Source organism: Pithys albifrons, chromosome 1 (assembly GCF_047495875.1).
Source record: "Pithys albifrons albifrons isolate INPA30051 chromosome 1, PitAlb_v1, whole genome shotgun sequence".
Taxonomy (NCBI): Eukaryota; Metazoa; Chordata; class Aves; order Passeriformes; family Thamnophilidae; genus Pithys; species Pithys albifrons.
In genome coordinates, this window is record NC_092458.1 from 99,193,814 (window position 1) to 99,214,139 (window position 20,326).

The following is a 20,326-nucleotide window of genomic DNA, read 5'->3' on the forward strand; positions in this document are numbered from 1 at the left end:
AAAAAAACAAACAACCCAAGTTAAATTCACTTGAGTTGAAAACCTTCAGGCCCCCTCAGGACTTAAGAGCAAGGACTGTAAAAAGGTTTTTGGCACAGATATTGAGAGAGCCTGGTGCAGTGAACATGAATAATTAACAAAGAATTAATAGGAACAGTTATTGCATTATGGATTGGAAATATTGCCCATAACTATGTCATATTTGCAATGTATCTTAAAATTAAAGAACAGACCTTATTTCTCATGATAAAGATCCCCTACAGGTCATGGAAGTATGAAGGAGGTGGCTGGTGGAAGAACAAACCTGCCAGTGCCTTGCACATAAGTTCAGGGAATCTCAGCTCCTGGAAGAAGCTGCTTTTCCATCTCCGCTTTTGAATAAAAATTGGGATGCCTTAAGGACGCTTTCTTAGTCATTCACTACACCTTTAAAAAAACAGTGTGTGTAACACACTGATGTGATCCCAGGTTTATTTATTTGACTTACCATGCCCTCGGAGATCCAAAGCCACAATCCTACACTGGATCCTGTTAATGATTGCAGACTGCAAGGAGGGACCGAGAGAGTGGGATTAGCAACATCAAGCACTCCCTAAAAACCCTTCACTGCCAACAAAGTGGCTGAACCTAGATTGGACAAGGTGTTACAGACGCAAGCAAGAATATTCCATAAAATTATCCTTAATAAACCAAAGGTCCATCCTTGTCACTGTTAATAAGGACATTTATTTCCCTGTGCATCAAATATTACATGGGTTTCTTCAAATCATGAATTTAAGCTCTGCAGCACTTCTGAAAACTGAAACAGCAGTGGGATTATGGACACCAAAGGAATTCCCTTCCTCTCCAAGCCCCATAGGGTACAAAACTAATTCTTTTGTACATGCCTGACATAAAGATGAAGCAGCCACTTTGCAGCTCACGTTCAATTTACTCTCAAACTATAGAAATTTACAAGTTGAAATGTATAAAAACTGTTTAGTCCAAAGAGGTCAAGGGGAACAAGCGGGGAATTTTTTTTAAGGTAAAGTAGGGCTGCAACACAATTATGGCTCTATTTGTCCCTGGCAGATCAATTTAACTAAATTACTTCAGGGATTGCAGAGATTAAGTGGCATTCTTTGTTGACAGGAAGACTTCCATGTTAAGGAATCATTGATTATTTAAATAACAGCCCTGCAGGAATGGAGGAATTTGCTGAGGAATTCTTAACGGAACCACCTACATAAATGGCAAAAGCTACTCAGCCCTCTTATTTTGATTTTTTAGTTATTCAAGTCCTAAAAGGCTGTAGCAGTTGCTCTCCCAAACCCCACTGAATCCTGAAGTTAGTATTTCCTAGTCCTTAAAGACACTGCAAAACCTCAGTCTGTAAGGGCTTTATGCACCATGGCAACAATTTAACAGAGGTCTGCTGCTAAAAATCAGATTATTATTAGTAGGCAATAAGGAAAGAGGATCATTGGTGGGATGTAAGAAAATAGAAAAATTTCCAGTGCCCTGAGTTTTATCCAAATAGGAGTATTTTGGTCACTAGAAGTCCAAGCTTCTCATCCAAGAAGCTCCCTGCTCAAAAAGCAAGAGAAAAGAGGAACATACTGCAGGCTGTTACTTTATTTATAGACGGTTACTCCTAAGGCTTCCCAAATCATGTTTTCATTTTGAGGGAGGAGTTTGGGTTGGTTTTCTTAAACTGTGGTTAATCCCAAACATTTAACACTTGATTGCTTGGGACAAATTCACTCCGGAATGCACAAATTCTGCAGCAGGTGTTAAAACTAACGAATATTCCAAATAACAAAATTACAGTGCAGTTGAAAAAGCAATTTTTTGATGTCTCATCATATTATAAGATGGTTTCTGTCTAGTTCATCAGGATGACTCAACAATCCTGTTGGGAATTTAAGAGTAGTTATTGGTTACTCCTGTAAAATGGTCATTCTTGGCAGCCTTTAAGCAGATATTCAAATGAAGAAGTCACTAACATCCCATTAAACTGTTAAAAGGTCTTAAATGGGAACAAAGGCACAGGGAAAACACAGAGGGGTCGCAATTCCATGAAAATCATCCTATAGCATTTTTTCATTAAGGACATCAGAATGCTCAAAGAGTTGCTGGATTAAAAAGGTCCTAAATAAACATCCCAGGCTGCAAGTGATTTTACTTTACTGGGACCTTCAGTTTTCTTCCTTAACTCAATTTTTCAAAGGGAATGGGTGGGATGGAGAAATTCTGGTCTGGTCAGTTCCCACAGCCACTCCTGGTTGACACCACCTCAATTTTTGTTTCAGAGTTTCAGTCTGTGTTTCAGAGAGTGGCTTGAGCAGCAAATGAGGTTTCTCAGCAGGACTTCAACCACACAAAGATAGCATTGTTATTATTTTTCATAATATTGTTTTCCTGTGTTTCCCTGAGCTGAATCCAAACTCACACAGCTACACTTCCACACACATTTACTTATCTCAAGCAGCAGCTTTACTTACAGTAAACACAGCCCAGGACAGGCCAGAGTGGCCTCCACCATGTAACAGCAGCAGGACAGGCCCCTCCAACCCGCTTTTGTAAATTCGAAAAGTGTATGAACAGTTAAGGACATTTCAGAGAGTTAGTCAAAGTTGCTTTAATGTATTTTGGAGACTGCAATACCCAACAGTGTTTTGTTTTTATCCCTGTGTTTACCATTTATCCCTCTGATTATGTTCAAGCATTACTTGGACAAAATGTAAATGAATTTAAGCTTCAAGAGATGTTTTCCAGCTGTACAGTTTTTCTCCTTCTTGTAATTCCCACATCTCCTGCCCCCACCCTTTCACCCCTGTGCACAATAGTTAACTGAACAACTGAGAGAAAACTAGAAAACCACTAAATTGATCCAAGGGCTGGAGTCCCTTTGCTCTGGAGACAGGCTGGGAAAGTTGGGGGTGTTCAGCCTGGAGAAGAGAAGGCTCCAGGGAAACCTTAGAGCCCCTTCTGGTGCCTAAAGGGGCTCCAAGAGTGCTGGAGAGGGATTTTGGACAAGGGCTTGGAAGGACAGGACAAGGGGAATGGCTTGCCACTGCCAGAGGGCAGGGTTAGATGGGTATTGGGAAGAAATCCTTCCCTGTGAGGGTGGGGAGGCCCTGGCACTGGTTACCCAGAGAAGCTGTGGCTGCCCCATCTCTATGTTGGAAAGGGCTTGGAGCAACCTGGGATAGTGAAAGGAGTCCCTGCCCATGGCAGAGGGAGGAATGGGATGAGATTTAAAGTCCCACTCAATCCGAATTACTCTAAGAGGTCACTGGGGCAGAGCAGAGGGCACCAACCCCCCCATTAACTCAGCTGCTTCCACAGTTCACATCGGTCCACAACCTTCATAGAGAAGTTGAAGCTTCTCTAAAGGGTGCAGAAAAAAATTCAAAACAACTAAGATTTGCTTAAATTGGGATGTTTATATACACAACCCATCCAAATAGCTCTATCATGCTTTTCATTTCATATTGAAGGGATTGCACAGCCCTTGCATTAAATGCAGACAAGGTGCATATTATGAATCATGGAAATGGTTTGGGTTGTGGAAGGGACCCTACAGTTCACACAGTTCCACCCCCTGCCATGGGCAGAGAGACCTTCCACTAGACCACATTGCTTCAAGCCTCATCCGACCTGGCCTGGAACTCTTCCAGAGCTGGACCATGTAGAGTTCTGAGATCAAGTGGACAAATACATAATGGCAAACTGAGCAAAAAAACTAGGAGAGAGAATTCTCTCATTTCAAAGCATCATATGCTACTGGAATCAAAGGAGTAATTACTAAATTGGTATTTGGAGAGAAATAGCTTGAAAGTTAGGTTTTCTTTATCTTGGAGTAGAAACACCTGCAGACAAAAACCTGGCTGGCACTGGAAGAAGACTCATGGCATCACCACATCAGCCAGAAATTTGGAAGTATTTATCAACATCAAAAGGTTCATGTCAAGGTTTACCTGCTGTACCACTGAAGCTGTTAACAAAAATCAATCAACAGGTTTGATTCCAATAGGAATGGGAACCTGACGAGTGTTTCCCTGCAAAATATGGTATTGAGCCATTGGAAATAATACTCCTTTCACACTAATGATTACTAAAGAAACAACGGCCTTGCTAGGAACAGCTTAAAAGGAATAATTCTAGTTCCTGATATGGAGCCCTGCAAGGGTCATAATGGAAGATGAGAAGCAGTACATGAAAAAGCTGAAAAAACCCTCAATAACCTCCAATAAATAAGTGATACAGCCCCAGTCATTGAGATTATGACAAATAAAATCTGAAAACATAAGGATATATCCTTGCCAGTGTCATTTTCCACCACAACATCCTCCATGGATTCAAAGTACTGGCTCCAAAGCACTGGTGAAAAGTCCCTCTTTCTTCCAGGGCTGCAAGACAAAAATACCCTAAGAAAGGAGTTATTTTTAAAATCATCCACTGAAATTAGCATCCAGGCTTCCCTCCATCCACTGAAGAGAATGTGCTGGTGTTACACAACAGTTCAGGACTGGAAGTTAAACTCCCACACAACATTAAGGATTTTACAGTCAGCGAGAAAATTCTTTTTTTCCCTAATTGTTGCTCCTATTGAGGAGATCTCATGGAAACACAGATAGAAGAGTATTTTCCTCATCAAGTAATTCCAAGGAAGACTGAAAAATGGTGATTTAGACAACACTAAGCCAAGGGAAAACTAAAGGAACGGGAAATACAGAGATTGCATTCCAGTACAACCTACCAGTTTGTAGGTGCTTCAAAACTGAGTCAGAGGTCACAAAACACTTTGCATTTATAATAATTTGTTTTAAATACTTTGTATTTTTCCTCTGGTCTTGAGGCAAACCTGACACTCACATGACTGGGAGTACTCCAGAGCCTAGAACACAGGGAGCCATCTCAAGTGTATGATTCAGCATACGGATCATAATTTTTAAAAAAGAACATGTTGCTTTCCAGAAGTCACCCAGAGTACTGAAAAGCAGTGCCAGATATTTACTGAAGGTTGTTAATTTACCACCTACTACTTGGTACAGATGACAACATTCCTAGAAATCTCCTCTAATTTTTGGAAGAAGCAACATTCAAATAGAATGTCAACCTGTTCCAAAGGCTGGTGGAAAAACAATGGATAGAGTTGAAGAATGTGGTATAAATTAGAAACGCTGTTGGGAGCAGAATAAATAAAATCTATCCACCAGGTTTAATTGCACAGCAGCAAGCTTTAATTACAGATCAGGTGAAATCTATTGTGACAGTTAAAACCCTGACATATTTGCAAAGAGTATTCAAAATGGGTAATAGAGCAACATCAGGAATGTGAATGGAAGGGACATAAAAATTAAATTAATTCATTCTATGCTTTCATGTCTATCCTGACTCAGTTAAGCACAAGGACCACGAGAACAACATCATTATAAAATGTCATATACACTTCTCAAAATGCTGTTTTCTGTATCCTTAGAGCTCTATAGGCAATTTCCTGGCAATCTGACAATATCCTATCCAAAAAATACTTCATTAGGAAGGATGCTTTCAAATCCAGCAATGCAGGTAAAACACAGTGAGCCCAAAAGGCTATATTGATTAAAAATAAATAAGTTTTAAAAGGTAGGACTTTTAAGAACTATTTCAAATTAAGGATCATAATAACAAAACTGTGCAACAGATGCTGGTGGAGTATTTCCACATCAGGATGGTGGACTTGGTGTGATGAAAAACTAGGACATCAAGGCTGCTACCTGTGGCTTCTCCATACCTAGGAATTACCTTTCCTCCTTTTCATATAACCTGGCATCTTCTTCCACATGCTCAGGGAATAATACCTAAACAAAGGCAGCAAACAGCCCTCTGGTTTTCTCAAGAAAACATTTCCAAAACATGAATTACAGTCATTATTCCTGATCTCCTCTTTGTAATAATTCCTGCTGCAGTTTTTTGGTGGTTACATCACCAAGCACTGCAACAAATTACCCCTTAAATGAGCTGTTCCTGCAGCACTAATGTCAGGGTATATCCAGCAGTTTACAGAATGCAAACTCCATAAATTATCATTAGACCTGTGGACATCCCATAAACCAACTCTCATAGGTGTCCAATTGAAAACACAATTTATTTTTCAACAGGTGCTGCTGTGCCCTCTGCTTGTATCCCCATTTCCGGAAAAAAGATCCATAATCAGAATTTTCCTGATGACTCAGTTGATGCAAAATCTGGCTCTCAGGCTGGTATTTACACAGGCAGCACAGAATATTAAAAGGTGTGAGGGGTGACCTTCCCAGCAGAAAAATTCCTGTGGAAGGAAGTTTCACCTGAAGTCATGGCTTCCTAAAGAAATAGAATAGAACCGGCAAAGCAGGTGTTGGATTTTGTAGATATAGAACTCCTATTTCCCCTAGTATTTCTAGAATATGAAACATGGCCTGCCCAGAGAGGTGGGGGATTCCCCTTCCCTGAAGGTTTTTAAACTGAGATTGGACGTGGCGCTGAGTGCCATGATCTAGTAAAGGGACTGCAGTTGGACCAAGGGTTGGACTTGATGATCTCGGAGGTCTTTTCCAACCCAATCGATTCTATGATAAACCTGCCACCCCCTGAATGGACCAAATTCCCTCCTGTGAGTTTCCAGATTTCTTGTCAAATTTCAAATAAATGAGGTGTCACCTCCGTAAAACCAGAAAATATTACTGCCTCAATCTCATGCTCTGCTCAAGAAAAAAAATCACATTCAAAATTAACTTTTCCATGAAAGCCATCCCAGCTCTGATCATGTGCTCTGTCCATTCCATTTCTGGTTCTTTCTAGAGACAGAGAGAACTTCCCATAGCTTGGATGAATTCCCTTCTCCTATTTTTGAATAGGTAAGAAATAAATTCCACCAGCCTTTAAAATGCAGCATTTTGACTGCAGTCAGACTTTTCCACAGTGTGTTACAGCTGGATTTAGGTTTGATTGTCCCCAAGAAATCCAGGTGATTAGAAAATAACATCACATGGTTATATCCCTTCCAACATAACTCATAAATCTGGTAAACAGCAGGAACTCCCTGGTAACTCACCCCCTGTATTGTGATAGCAGAAATTTTGAAGAAATTCTCTTATGCATAAGGGAGGCAGGACATGGGGAAGCTCCTGATTATGTCATGAAGAGTTTTGGCTGTGTGACAAACTAATCCATTTTTCTGGAAGAATGGCTATAGGATGGACAGTCAGGAAATCTGTAGCATGTGAGAGATGTATGAAATCACACGACTTCTCAGTAGCACAAATTTGGGACATTTGGTATAAAAATTAATCATAATAAAAAGCAAGAAATTAACTTTTTGCTGTTGCACACCAAAGCCAAAAAACCACACTGCAATGATGCAAAATACCTCACCGATGACATCAGGCTCAGGATCTGCCACAAACAGCAAAACCCAGAGCTTCTACCAATAAATGCAGATTTTTAAGCACTCAAGGTTGTCATGGGGAACATTAAGCACAGCACTAACCAAAATTAGCAAAACCTGCAGCTGTATCAATAAATTAAGGCTCTAACTGCAAAAGGATCCAGAGAAGTACAGAAATAATACACACTGGAAAACAGAGCATAGAGCAAGAAGCTTTACAGAGATAGGTAAATTTAACTTCATCTCAGAAGCTGCTTGGATTGAAAGGAATTTTTAGCTTGCTTTCCCAAGCAGATGATTTAAGAGAACCTGCAGAAGCTAGTACCAGTCTCAAGCCTCTTAGGCTGGCCCGGAGCAGCAATTTCTCCTGGAAAAAGGTTTACCACTTTCTGGGAGCACTGGTACACAAACCCTGGACCACGGAATAAACCTGGAAGGCTTCTTCATTTTACACATTTAACCACTTCCTGGGAACAGATCCAGCTTTTCACAGAGTCCCAGACTGGTTTGCATTGGGAGGGACCTTAAAGCCCATTCCATTCCAAAGCCTTGCCACCCCTACCTTCCACTAGTCCAAACTCCGTCCAACCTGGCCTTGAGCACTCCCAAGGGTGAATATTTTTGTGTCTCATTCCATTTCTGACAGCAGAGATCCAATGCCAAAATTTCCATGCAAGAGGCAGGCAGAACACAATATCAAGAGAGATCCATGGAGAGTAGCTCAGGAATCGCAAGAGTAATCCATGAAATGAAGGCTGAGCCCTTCTCTGGGAACTTGCTCTACTGAGGGATTTAGCAGCTTCAAGTTCAGCTTAACAAGAGTTAACAACTCCAGGGAAAACATTAATAGTTATGTGACAAACATGAAATGTCTGGGAAAAAAAATTTAACAATTCCTATGTTTGCAAGGGAATTGGAGCAGAAAGTGGAGTTGGGAATTAAAAACTATTGTTACCTCTGATATAAATACATAATTTAAAACAAAATACCTCAAAGCAATGCTGGGGAAACACACAATCAAATTTAAAACTAAACCCCCAAAAAGGCAGACTAAGTGTGGAGTTTTCCACAAAATCCCAAGTGACCACAGAGGATGGAAAACATTTTTCTCAAGAAAAGAATGAGTATCGTCTTTGATTTCGAATTTGTCTAGAGCTGCTTTTTTACCACAACACTCACTCAAAATTCAAAATTAGAAGTGAACCAATTAAAGAGCAGCTGTGGGTTTGCACCTTCCTCTGCTGAAACAACGTTTTGCTTACCAAATATTTTAATAGACAGAACTAATTAGTGCTTTTTAAAGGATCCAGCAAACCAAACCAGTGCAACAGAATAACTTTTCTGGAATGATCCTTAAATTCCAGATATTAAACTGGAATTACAAGACACATTCTGGACACCTTCTGCAGCTGCTTTATCCCCTTGTGCAGTTTTTCCTCTTCATTGGGGGGCTCAACAAATCTCTCACCAGTTTTTGAAGGGGTTTTCTTTCAGGTATTTTGCTAAAATGAAAAAAAAATGGTTGGAACAAGCAGAGGAAACCAGTTTCACAAATTCCTTTTTCTGCTGACAGCCTTGATTTAAGACTACTAAAACAAGTTATCGAGATTTTATTCTCACATCATATTTGAGCCTGACCAAATCAAACACCACTGCTAAGTAAAAACTGCCAAGGCTGAGAAGTTGTATTTGGAAATTCTAAAAATGATAATGTCTTCATTTCTGCCTTAAACATGCTGAATACGTAAAATGTTTCTTTATTTAAAAGGTTCCATGGGAAAAAAAGTGGATTAAAAAGGGAGAAATTAGTTAGAATTGCCATGATGGAGATATACAGATCTGATCAAATAATTCCAAATAATTAAAAGATCTTTGGAGATGATACAGCACTGTAAAACCCAATTGTTTTGCTCTGTACAACTAATCCCATTCTTTTTTGGTGGAATTCTCTTCCTGTGGAATCTTGCACTTGTTTGCACTGAACTAAACCTTGATAAGGATAAACTCAGGCTAAGCTAAACTCTATCCCACTTTTTCTTGTCTCCTTTCCATACAAGCCACAAGCCCCTCTGGACAAGGGTATGTTGGATGTGCAATGGGAATGTCTCTCCCAAAGGGGCAGAAACAAAAAATATACAACTGTGTCATGCAAGATAACATTATTATGGACTATGCCCTGCTGCTTCCAAGGAAAAGAATTCCAGGGGAATTCTTGATCCTTAAGCACAAACACCATGTTTCACATCAGTGCTATCAGGAAGTATTTGAAAAGGAAAAAAGAGGTTTATAAGACAACAGAAAGCAAACTCTCCTTCATAATAATTCCCCAGTGGTGTTTAAAAACCCTCCAAAGTGCAGCAAGACAAGGAAGAATTGTATAAATTAATATATGGAATTGCTACTAAGGAGCATAAATATCTCAAAATTAAAAAGAAAAACCCACAAGTGTCTATAAAATCCTTTGAAGTACCCCTGGAATGCCCATTATGAGTCGCTTGTTCACCTGTGATGAGTAAATGAAGCAAGATATATAAGGGACAGGGTGTGTGATTTGTCAGCACCTCATTAAGTCAATAATCTAATTGCCTCTGCTTTTGTCAGTTTCTCTGACAAAAATTATCAAAAGGGTTGGATGATGTGTTGACAAAGTTTACAGTGTATAAAGTACATTCAAAAATACACAAAAAAACTGTGAGGGATGAGTTAAACAGGATAAACCAAGAGGAAGAATTAAAAACTGAATTTCTTCATCTAAACCAGGAGAACTGTGCTTGGCAGACTTTGCTTGGTGAAGCCTGTTCTGAACAGAGCCAGCAAAATTAAATAATATATTTACACTTAAATCTAACTTTGTATGTCCACGTAACTTTCAGCCCATTGCTCTGAAATTCAAGACTCCCAATGACAAACTGGGGAATTCAGGGTTTAGTGGCTTGTTCACAACCCCACGTTTCAACACATCAGGAAACACTTAATTTAGGTAACCAAGAGCCATAGAAAAGCAGACGAGTCCCACTGAAAGTCATTCAAGCTCATTGATTTTCTAATTTCTATGCCTATTACCTAAACTAATCCTTAAACACAACTTTTTGGCCTAACCTAAAGGGCATGCCAGCAAGTACTTGGGTGAAGCAGAGCTTTAAAATTATTCATACTAAGATAAATCAGATGAAGAGCTGGCAGTATTAATTCATGTCCTAACACCACACGCATTCTATCCATCCAAATACAGTCAATGAATATCCAAAAACATGGATGGAAATCCAAAACTAATAATACATGAATCCACCTTTTAAAACTCCACTTTAAAGGAGAGGAAAATGGTCCTCTTACATGCATAAACACCCTGACTGTTTATTTCCATTTTTCCAATAATTTCCATTATTTCTTTTAGTTATCTGATTTCTTATATCAAACCAAATTTCCTATGGGAATTGTAGGATTTTTTTATCCTCCCAAAGGAGGAGGAATCATGAGGAGATCCTGAGGTGGAGAGGACCAGAGCACCAACCCCTGTTCTCTGTCACGAGCCAAACTTCAAATTCCATACTCTCACATCCCTGAAAACACCTCTTCTCCAAATTTAACTTTTCAGATTAATTAAATTAATTAAAACATCCATCTTTCAAACCTACACGATCCCTGCCAGCTTCCTTTGCTTCCTTCTGCACATGGAACCCTCTCCCTCCAAACCAACCTGCTGCAAGATCCTGTTTTCCTCCTCCACAAGCTCCTCCCTCACACTTTTGGAGGTGGGATTACAGAATTCCCTTCAAAACTATCCCGTTTGCAACTCACTTGCTTCCTCTGACTCAGAGAATATAAGGGTTTCTCTTGTCCATTCCACCCTTCTTTGTCATCCACATCCTTATGTCAAACTTCTCCTACAGCTCCCAAAATGTGCTCTCAACTCCAGCTTGAAAGACTTAAGAGTATCACAGACTTTCCATCATCTGGAGCAGGGATTTAAGTCCCTTAGCAGAGCTCACCTACCTCCCATGGGTACCTGCTGCTGAGAAATCCCATTTCACACAATCATGGAATAAACACTGAGTTGGAAAGGGACCCACCAGACGGATCATCAAAGTCCAACTCTGACTTAGGAATCCAATTCCCAAGAATTCCAACACACCTCTCTCCTCTGGTGGCACTCTGAGGTACCAGCTGAACAAGGTTTTTGACCCTCCCTCCCGAAACTGAGAGCAAAAGGACTTGGAAAAAACAGATGGAGGAGAGCAATCCCAGGACCTATCACCTTTCCCCAGCTCTAAGGATACTCCAGGCAATACCATCTTCGCCCGTTGTGGCTCGAGAAGAATGATCCAGGTGCTGCTTCTGAAGCACTGGAAAGCACTGGAAAGCAAGGCCAGCTCTCCCTCCAGACCATCAGTATGAGGCCCCCTCACTTCCAGACATGCCCAGAACGACCACCCTCCAAATAAGGAGTACTCCTCCCAATACGACCACCTCTCCTTCCAGACCCCACAATCCGTCCCTCCAGCTCCCATAAATGTGACCCCCCCCCTCTCCAAACCCCTCAAATAATGAGCCCCCCTCCCTCCAGACCACCCAAAACCGAGTATCCCTCCCTCCAGAGCCCCAACAATGATCACTCCACCCTCCAAAATCCCTAATAAGAACACACTCTCTCTGCAGACCTCACAAATAATGAGCGCCACTCCCTGCAGACCCCCCTAAAATGATCACCCGCCAGACCCCCCAAACAGAGCCCCCTTCTGTCCAGATTCACTAATATGAGCCTCCCCTCTCTTCAGATCCCCCAATAACAACCACCCCCTTCATCCAGACCCCACAGTCCGAGCCCCTCCTCTCTCGACTCCCCAGTCCGAGGACCTGCTCTCTCTAGACTCCTCAATACGACCACCCCTACCTCTAGACCCCCCAATAATGACAACTCCTCCCTTTTGACCCCCCAATATGAACACTCCTTCCTCCATAATCCCCAGAATGAGTCCCTCTCCATCCACACCCTCTAAAACGACCATCCCAACCTCCAGAGCTCCCCTTCCGCCACAATACTCCCCTCCGAACGCCCCCCGGCCCCTTCCCACGCCTACCCCATGCGCATTTTGGAGCAGGACTGGCCGCCGCGGCCAGGCAACGGGGGCCGCGGTGGGAGGCGGCCCAGGTGCAGCTGCTTCTCCAGGGCCGACATGATCGCGAGGGACACGCCGGTAATACGGGGACACACCGGAATGCCCCGAGCCGCTTCTGCCCCGCCCCACCGGAAGCAGCCTCCCCACACACACAACGCCGCCGCGCGGCACCACGGGAAACGGTGGCTTGGCCTCATGGGAAATGTAGTCCACAGGACTGCCGCATAATTGGGGGGGGGGGGGGGGGCGCGAGGTGCATAACGGGAGGTGTAGTCCCTCGCCCTGGCTGCCGTTGCCAGCCGGAAGGCGCGGGTGGGATGCGGCGGAGGGAAGGGGATGGCAGGGCGGAGACAAGGTTTGGAGGGATCTTGGGGGGCTACAATAGTGGCGGGGTGGGGCGAAAAGGATTACGGGAACTCGGGTCGCCGCTAACGCCGCCTGTTCCCGCAGGTCCCGGTGCCCCCCACTCTCCCACCAGCCTCCCGCCGCTCGTCCAGGGCCCGCCACGCTGCTTCCTCCGTTGCACCGTTTCCAGGGTGATCTGGGCGGCCCCCAAACCACCCGTCCTCGTCCGCTTGAGGTGGTGGGGGGAAACCTCAGGCGGCACCGTGTTCCAGCCCGCTTCCCGGACCGGGCATTCCGCCGGGAGAACCACCGCCCGCTTCCCGGTGCGCTGCGGGCCCCGGCAGCTCGCTGCGTACCTGGCAGGTAGGGACGGTTCGCGTGGGAGGCCCACAAAAGCCGAAATATTTATTAGGATTAGGTTAGACTAAGAAGACATAGCCTTAGACTGTGCCAGAGGAAGGTCAGGTTGGACATCAGAGGGAATTTCTTCATGGAAGGAGCTGTTAAACACTGGAAGGAGCTGCTCAGGGAGATGGTTGAGTCCTCATCATGGGAAGTGCCCAAGGAATGCCTGGACATGGTACTCAGTGCTCTGATCTGGTTGACAAGGTGGGGATCGGTCACAGGTTGGACTCGATGCTCTCCAGAGGTCTTTTCTAGTCCCAGCTGTTCAGTGATTCTGTGGGTTTTGGTATTACACATACAAGCATTTCAGTGTCTAAAGGCATAACTTTTCTTATTTAAATGCTTAATTTAGTGAAAAGTATGCAGGAAATTAATGCAAGCCTGATGTCCAGAGTCTCTCCGTTAAACCCATGCTGGCTGTTGCTACTCATAGAATCCCAGACTGGTTTGGGTTAGGAGGGTCGTTGAAAGCTCATTCAGTTGCAGTCCCTGCCATGGGCTAGACCATGTTGCTGCAAGCCCCATCCAACCTGGCCTTGGACAATTTCAGGGATGGGACAGCCACAGCTTCTCTGGACAACCTGTGCCAGGGCCTCATGTTACAGGGAAAAATTTCTTCCCAATATTGCATCTAACCCTACCCTCTGTCAGTGGGAAGCCATTCCCTCATGTAATATCATTCCTTTTCTGGCAATCTTGTGTTTATTTATCATAATTTATTACCAGTAATGATATCTGTAATGACTCTTCTTTCCCTGCTGTCTCATTATCATAATTTCTTTGTAAAACATAGTGACTCTGACATCTCTGTCATTTTAACTAAAAAGTGTTAATTGTGACCATGAGACTGACCTGAAACTGTTCCTAATTTTCACAGATATGGGTGTGCTTGTCCTGGAGGTCCTGACTAAGCTCAATCACCTCCCCATTGGCAGAGTGCAGATCACCAAATTGTCCCAACTCTCTCCCAGCCATCCCATCAAAGGGTCTTTCCCCTTGGTGTCACCAACATCTGATAAACTTGGAGAGCTGCAGGTAATCCTGATGTCTTTGATCTTTATTATAAATTATTTCATTATAAATTATTTATGTAGTCAGGTGTCAGGATCAAACTGTGCATGGCACACTGCACACCTGATCTCTGTCCAAGGCATTTCTGAGCTAGGGAAGAAAATGAAAAACAGATACTGGTGGTTTCGACTCCATTTTGTTTAGAGGTATATGTGATGGTTCAGCTTGATAAAGAAAATGTTGTTGTCCATACGATGAGGATGAGTTCTAGCAGTGGATTTAAAAATGGATCCTTGGTTCTAACACATCACTGGGCTGGAATTGTAGGAGGTTTTGAAATCTGGAATGAAGAAAATTCTATCCTGCAGCCCTGGATCTGAAGAATAGATGCTGAAAGATAATTTATCTTAGACTGGAAGACACGGAACAGGAAACAAGTAGTTGTAAATGTGTCAGAGTTTTCTGATGTTACATAACTGCAAAATATAAATATTACTTTATGTAGAAGAGCAGCAATTTTTCATGGCATGACATGTGAATTTGAATACAGTATGTGCTGCACTTAAGAAAAGAACAAACAAATATTTTCACCTTCTGTCCTTCAGGTCTCGCTGGTTCTAGAACCTCTGCCGGAAGTGTATGACACCTGCACCACCACAGAGGAAACTTTGGACCCTGCTCAGGGAAGCAGCAAGTCCCAACTTCTTGCTCCATCCCAGGAGCCCAGGCACACACAGGTGGCTGTTACTGACCCAGAATCTGTTGAAAACAGCAGAGCCACAAGCCCCAGGTACCCCTTTTTTTTCTCTCCCATTACAAAATTCTGGTTTAGTTTGCAGTTCACACCACTGTTTTTTAGTTATACTATACACTTGTGGGTTATGGAATGTTTTATCTCTTTGAATGTGTATGTTATATGAAATCCAGAATGTTGAGGGTTTCGGAGCTTACAGGGAAAATTTCTCATCTGGTAGAAATTTGCATCCTATGTTGATTTAGTTCAAGCATGCTGGTTCACACAAGAGGTGCCACAAATCACGGAACGGTTTGAGTTGGAGAGGACCTTAAAGCTCATCTGGTTCCATGCTCTGCCATGGGCTGGTACACCTTCCACTAGCACAGGTTGCTCCAAGCCCTGTCCAGACTGGCCTTGAACACTTCCAGGGATGGGGCAGCCACAGCTCTGAGCAACCTGTGCCCAGGGCCTCTCCACCCTCGCAGGGAAGATCTACCTCTTAATGCCTAATCTAAGCCTACTCTCTGTCAATTTTAATCCATTCCCCCTTGTCCTGTCACTACATACTTTTGTAAAATGATCTTCTGAAAATATTTAATTATATTACTTGCAGCTTGAGTTGGGCCTCTCTGATGGTCTAAGTGGCATGTGAGAAGTCATGAAAATAACGTCACATTTCTTTTTGGAGCACCTAAAGAGTTTTGAATTCCTTTAGCCACCTCCTTGAGTTGTTACTGAGATAACATTTCATTTTTCACTAGAGGAAAGGACCATTTGCTCTTCGAAGAAAACTCTGAAAACATAAAGGACACTTTCCCTGCTTCTTATCAGCCTGGGATTTTACCAGATGAGCCTTTGAAAGTGAATCCTTCAAATCCTTCCTTGTTGTTTCCCACCAGCACCAATCCTGGAATGAACATGCAGATGCTCTCCATGCACAACCCAACTACAAAAGACTTGCTGTCAGGTTTGTGTGCAACTGGCATCATCTTTTAGGTTCACAACAAACAGCTCTTGATAATATTTCAGGTGCCTCTCCAGAGCTGAGATTTTCTGAAGGAAAAGGGATCCTTCACACCCTCTCACTATATTATATCAAAGATAATTTTTATATTTTTTACTTTACTTAAAAACTGCTGATTTAGTCTTGTTGGAAGGTGACTGGAGTATCCAGCTCACGGAAAACATGGTGTCCCAGCAGGATTCCTGAGCCTGGAAGGATAAAAGAAAAGGAAGCTCAGCTTCTCACAGTGTCTTTAGTCTTTGAGAGGTCTTTTGAAATGGCCATCAGAGCTGCTGTTCATATTCAGGGTAGTCTTGGAAGGGTTCCTATTCAATTGGAATTTTCAGGTGGAAAACTATTTCCATCCTTTTTAGACCACAGGCTGCCTGAACTGGATTGAAATGAGCATCAGAGTAGGGCAGATTTCCATATATGCTGTGTTTTGAGCTTCATATTCACAGAAAAGACCTAAAATTAGACATCCTCAGGTGACAAACTACTCTTCCATAAATTAGTTTTGCTCCTGTATCCTAATAATGCTCTTCTAATGCCTGACTTGATGTGTCTGCATAAGTTGTTTTCATGTCTCTGAGTGGGAAACTGATACAGGATCCCTCTCACTGAGCTGTTTTGTGGTATATAAAACATGTTTAATCCCCAGCTTGTCAAGATCTTTTTATAACAGCTGAAAACAGAGATTTCTTGACTGGCACCAACACACTGTGTTTTACCCATTGCTTTTAAATCACATTTGAATGCTAAAATATAAATCCTTCTGCTTGTTTCTCAGCTCTCTTGGATCAGGGCAGGAAACTCCGAGATGCCATGTTTGTCTCTGCAATGAAATCCAGCCCTGACATGGAGACTGAACTGAATAAAGTGGCTCCTTTTTTAGAGAGAGAGGATTTTAAAGCACCAACAAAGTGAGCTTGGAATGGGGGAAGTGAGATTTAAGATTCAAACTACACATTTTGAGGCCTTATCAGGAGAACTTTAAATACCAAGGTTAATGAGATGTGTTTTAGGATTCTCATTCAAATGTGAAATTAAATTCTACCCATGAATAAAAGCCTAAATTTTGTGAATTTATTTTAATCTTCTTGTAGTAAACGTTGATTTAAGTCACTGATTTTAATTTTATTTTGGAGTATATTTGTATTTAGTTGATGAGGAAATATTAAATATTGATAAGGAAATATTAATGATAAAGGAATTGGTAAGGAAATATTAAGTTATAATGAAATATTAAATGTTGATAAAGAATAAGAGTAGGGTAAGGAAGTGCAAGTGAAATGGTACTTCAACACAGAGAACATGTTTTCAAATAAGTAAATTGGATACTTTTTATTATATTTTATTCTATATATTATATAATGAAACAATGCACAATAATGTAAATAATAATATAATAAAAACACATCAGTATGTGAAATAATATAATTAAACAATATATCTTCTTTTTATTTATTTTATTATATATTCTAGTTTGTATCTCCTGGTACCAAAATTTCCATGAAAACTTGCATCTGTATAACTGTGTTCTCAAAATTATTAGTCCTTATCTTCTTCCATGAGATTTTTCTTAGCAGATTAAAAAAAAATTGTTGGTGCCTTTTCAACTTCTAACTCCACCTTTGTTTAGTGTTAGACTTAATAAATATTCTCAGTTCAGTATTAAAAGTATTAAGACCAATGCACGTTTTTTTAATGGGAGAAACTTCATTTCCTTGTTTTTAATCTGGAAAAATATAAATATTTCCTGTTGTTCTGTGACAACCAGAAAGTAATGTCATTGTCTTTGGCAATCAGTGATGCTGTTGCAAACACAGTTTAAATTACTGCTACTCAATCTATTTCTATTTGTTTAAAAGTAGATGATTTTGGACTTTGCAAGAAAAGTTGATAGACCAATTAATGGATTAATGTTTTAATCTTGAAGTCCTTTTACTGTTTAATATCTTTACTTTTCCTTTCACTCTCTGTGCTTCAATCACTGTTACCCAGAAGCCCCAAAGTCTTGAAGTCCAGTTTTGTGCCCCCTCCTGAATATTCCCATCAGTTTGGATCTGAACTTCCAGAGCAGCAATTTGACCTAAACTCTGAAGAAAGAGCAATCCAGTTACTGTTGGGCAAGTGAGTGTGATGCACTGAGGGTTATTACTGGAAAATTGTCCTTTTTTGACCATTTTATACTAAAGAATGTCTCTTGACTCCTCAAGTTCTCCATACTTTGGGAATGTAACCAATGTGCAAGTGACGAAGGTATTTTATACCTCAGCTTTAATGCAGGACAACCTGGAAAGCTCCAAGTCATGTCAATTTAAAAGAAAAATCAGCCAAAATCTTTGATAAAACTAAATTATTTAATAGTCATTATTGTTGTAACCTAAAATGTTACCAAGTATATAAACCAAATACAGTGTTACTTTGAAGAAGAAACAGTAAAGTAAAACTGCAGAGAACCAATAGTTATTTTTAATCTTCCTCCAAATAATACATTAACATTTTTCTCTCCTTTTGTGTAGCAGGAGAATAAATCATGCTTCCATTGAGCCCAAATCAGGGATGTGAAGCAACCTGAACCCACAGTTTCTGCATCAGATATTTAGAATTTCAGTTCATGTGTCTTGTGCCTTGCTGTTATTTTTTTCCCTGTGGTTTATCACTGGATAACACTAAAGTGTTTGCAGATCATAAAATTATTTTGAACTCACAGCACAGAGAAAACCCATTAAACCAAACAAAATCCAGTTTGTTCCAACTATGTTCCAAAAATCCTTGGATTTACCCACTCGGGTATAGTTTGTTTGGGTTTTTTATTAAAGTAAACTGTCCATAAGTATTACTGGTACCTTAAAGCAAAAGTTATAAAGCAGTTAAGGATAAAAATTAGAATATTCAATTACATATTAATAGATACATTTTATTATGAAAGTAAAGTCATCAAGGTGTGGAGTCAGTTAGCCACAGAGGCTGTGGAACCTGCAGCTTTGGAGATACTAAAAATCCAACTGGATTATTTTCCTTTACATACTTTCCCTTTGAGCAGAGGTTGGACTAGATGATCTCCAGGGGTCTTTTCCACAGTTTTTCCCTGTTGGATCCATAGTTGTTACCATAGGATAATCCCTCAGATTGGGTCACAGACTGGCTCCATCTGGAGGCAATATAGTTCAAATCTGGTATAAAAGAGACTGTATTGCCCAGATTCCTTAGAAAATACCACCAAAATTTGGAAGACTAAGTTATGTTTCTCTCTCACCCACAGTGCTGATTTCTCTTCGGGACATTTGTGGGATCACACAGGATCCCTTTGGGATTCCCTCTCTCATGAAAGTGAGGTGTATGACAGTGAACTGGGGGATCCCCATTATGACCAGAGTCTTCTGGAGAGGCTTTTTTACACAATTCCTGTAAGTGGGGGTCCAAAGGAAAATGTGCATTCCCTGATGGGAAGAAAACCAGAAGTTTGCGTAATCAAAAATTCAACAGATGTCAGGATTTTAAAGCTAGATAAACATTAAGTATCGTACAAAAGCTTTTGAGTATGTGAGTACTTTGCTTAAAATTAGTATTATTAAAAGAATACTGTCAAGACTGCATAGTCAAGCACCGCGTTTGGATATTACTCAGGAAGAATTGTCCAGGAAGACTTTTTTTTTAAACCACTGAAAAATTTTGATAATTTTTGATTTGTTTCAAATTAAGCAATCCTCAAGTTGTTTTTAATTTATGTATCATGACTATTATGTATCTCTCCTGAAACTGCTAATTAACTTCTTATTTATGTGCCTTATTTCTGTTTCAGAAGTCTGATTCCAGTGTAAGTGATTCCCTCAGTGAAGGTGATGTTAAATCCTCAGAAAAAACATCCAAGACAGAAACTCTCAGGAAAGCTAATGCAGCAAATCCACAGAAAGATTTTAATACCTTGGATCAGAATGTGACAGAAATTAGACCCAGGTAAATAGTTACATTAGTGACTTCTATTCTGACCTCATCTAATTGTATTCCCCTTTTCCCCTGACAGAACCAATAAAAGTGTCTCTAAAAATCAAGCTTCACTTGTACAATACAGTTAGTATTAAGGTTCTATGACACATTTTTTTAATAATTCAGCCCCAACAATTGCTTCAGATTGTTTTTCTTACAAATACTGCTATTCTTACAATCAGGTCCAATTCATGTCTCCAGAGGTACCAACACAAAACCATGTACATATGACGTTTTACAAATTACACAAGTGAGATTTTAAATTATGACTAAAATCCTAGTGCTGTTCATCTGCAGCAGAGACTTGTTATTGTGTGTAACTG

At 41.0% G+C, this 20,326-nt stretch overlaps 2 protein-coding genes across 12 annotated transcripts in view; one reads left to right on the forward strand and one right to left on the reverse strand.

Moving 5' to 3' along the window:
• PPME1 (protein phosphatase methylesterase 1) overlaps positions 1-12,647 on the reverse strand; it is a 38,413-nt gene extending 25,766 nt beyond the window's left edge. For 2 of the 3 annotated variants that reach the window (XM_071562343.1, XM_071562351.1), the window contains exons 1-4: positions 12,472-12,647; positions 4,300-4,412; positions 2,484-2,575; positions 488-545 (exon numbers count right to left, since the gene is read on the reverse strand). In XM_071562343.1, coding sequence (XP_071418444.1) covers positions 488-545; positions 2,484-2,575; positions 4,300-4,412; positions 12,472-12,569 — 361 coding nt within the window. In that variant the 5' untranslated portion in view covers positions 12,570-12,647. The remainder of the gene's footprint in view (positions 1-487; positions 546-2,483; positions 2,576-4,299; positions 4,413-12,471) is intronic. The other variant, XM_071562357.1, reaches the window with a different exon arrangement.
• A 140-nt stretch (positions 12,648-12,787) lies between these two features.
• The window catches only part of C2CD3 (C2 domain containing 3 centriole elongation regulator), a 41,243-nt gene continuing 33,704 nt past the window's right edge, over positions 12,788-20,326 (forward strand). For 6 of the 9 annotated variants that reach the window (XM_071562270.1, XM_071562293.1, XM_071562301.1 and 3 more), the window contains exons 1-9: positions 12,788-12,865; positions 12,961-13,218; positions 14,138-14,295; positions 14,877-15,061; positions 15,769-15,974; positions 16,801-16,933; positions 18,015-18,143; positions 19,279-19,423; positions 19,819-19,973. In XM_071562270.1, the coding sequence (XP_071418371.1) occupies positions 12,847-12,865; positions 12,961-13,218; positions 14,138-14,295; positions 14,877-15,061; positions 15,769-15,974; positions 16,801-16,933; positions 18,015-18,143; positions 19,279-19,423; positions 19,819-19,973 (1,388 nt within the window). In that variant the 5' untranslated portion in view covers positions 12,788-12,846. Of the gene's footprint in view, positions 12,866-12,960; positions 13,219-14,137; positions 14,296-14,876; positions 15,062-15,768; positions 15,975-16,800; positions 16,934-18,014; positions 18,144-19,278; positions 19,424-19,818; positions 19,974-20,326 lie in introns of those variants that run through there. The other 3 variants (XM_071562275.1, XM_071562309.1, XM_071562330.1) reach the window with 3 other exon arrangements.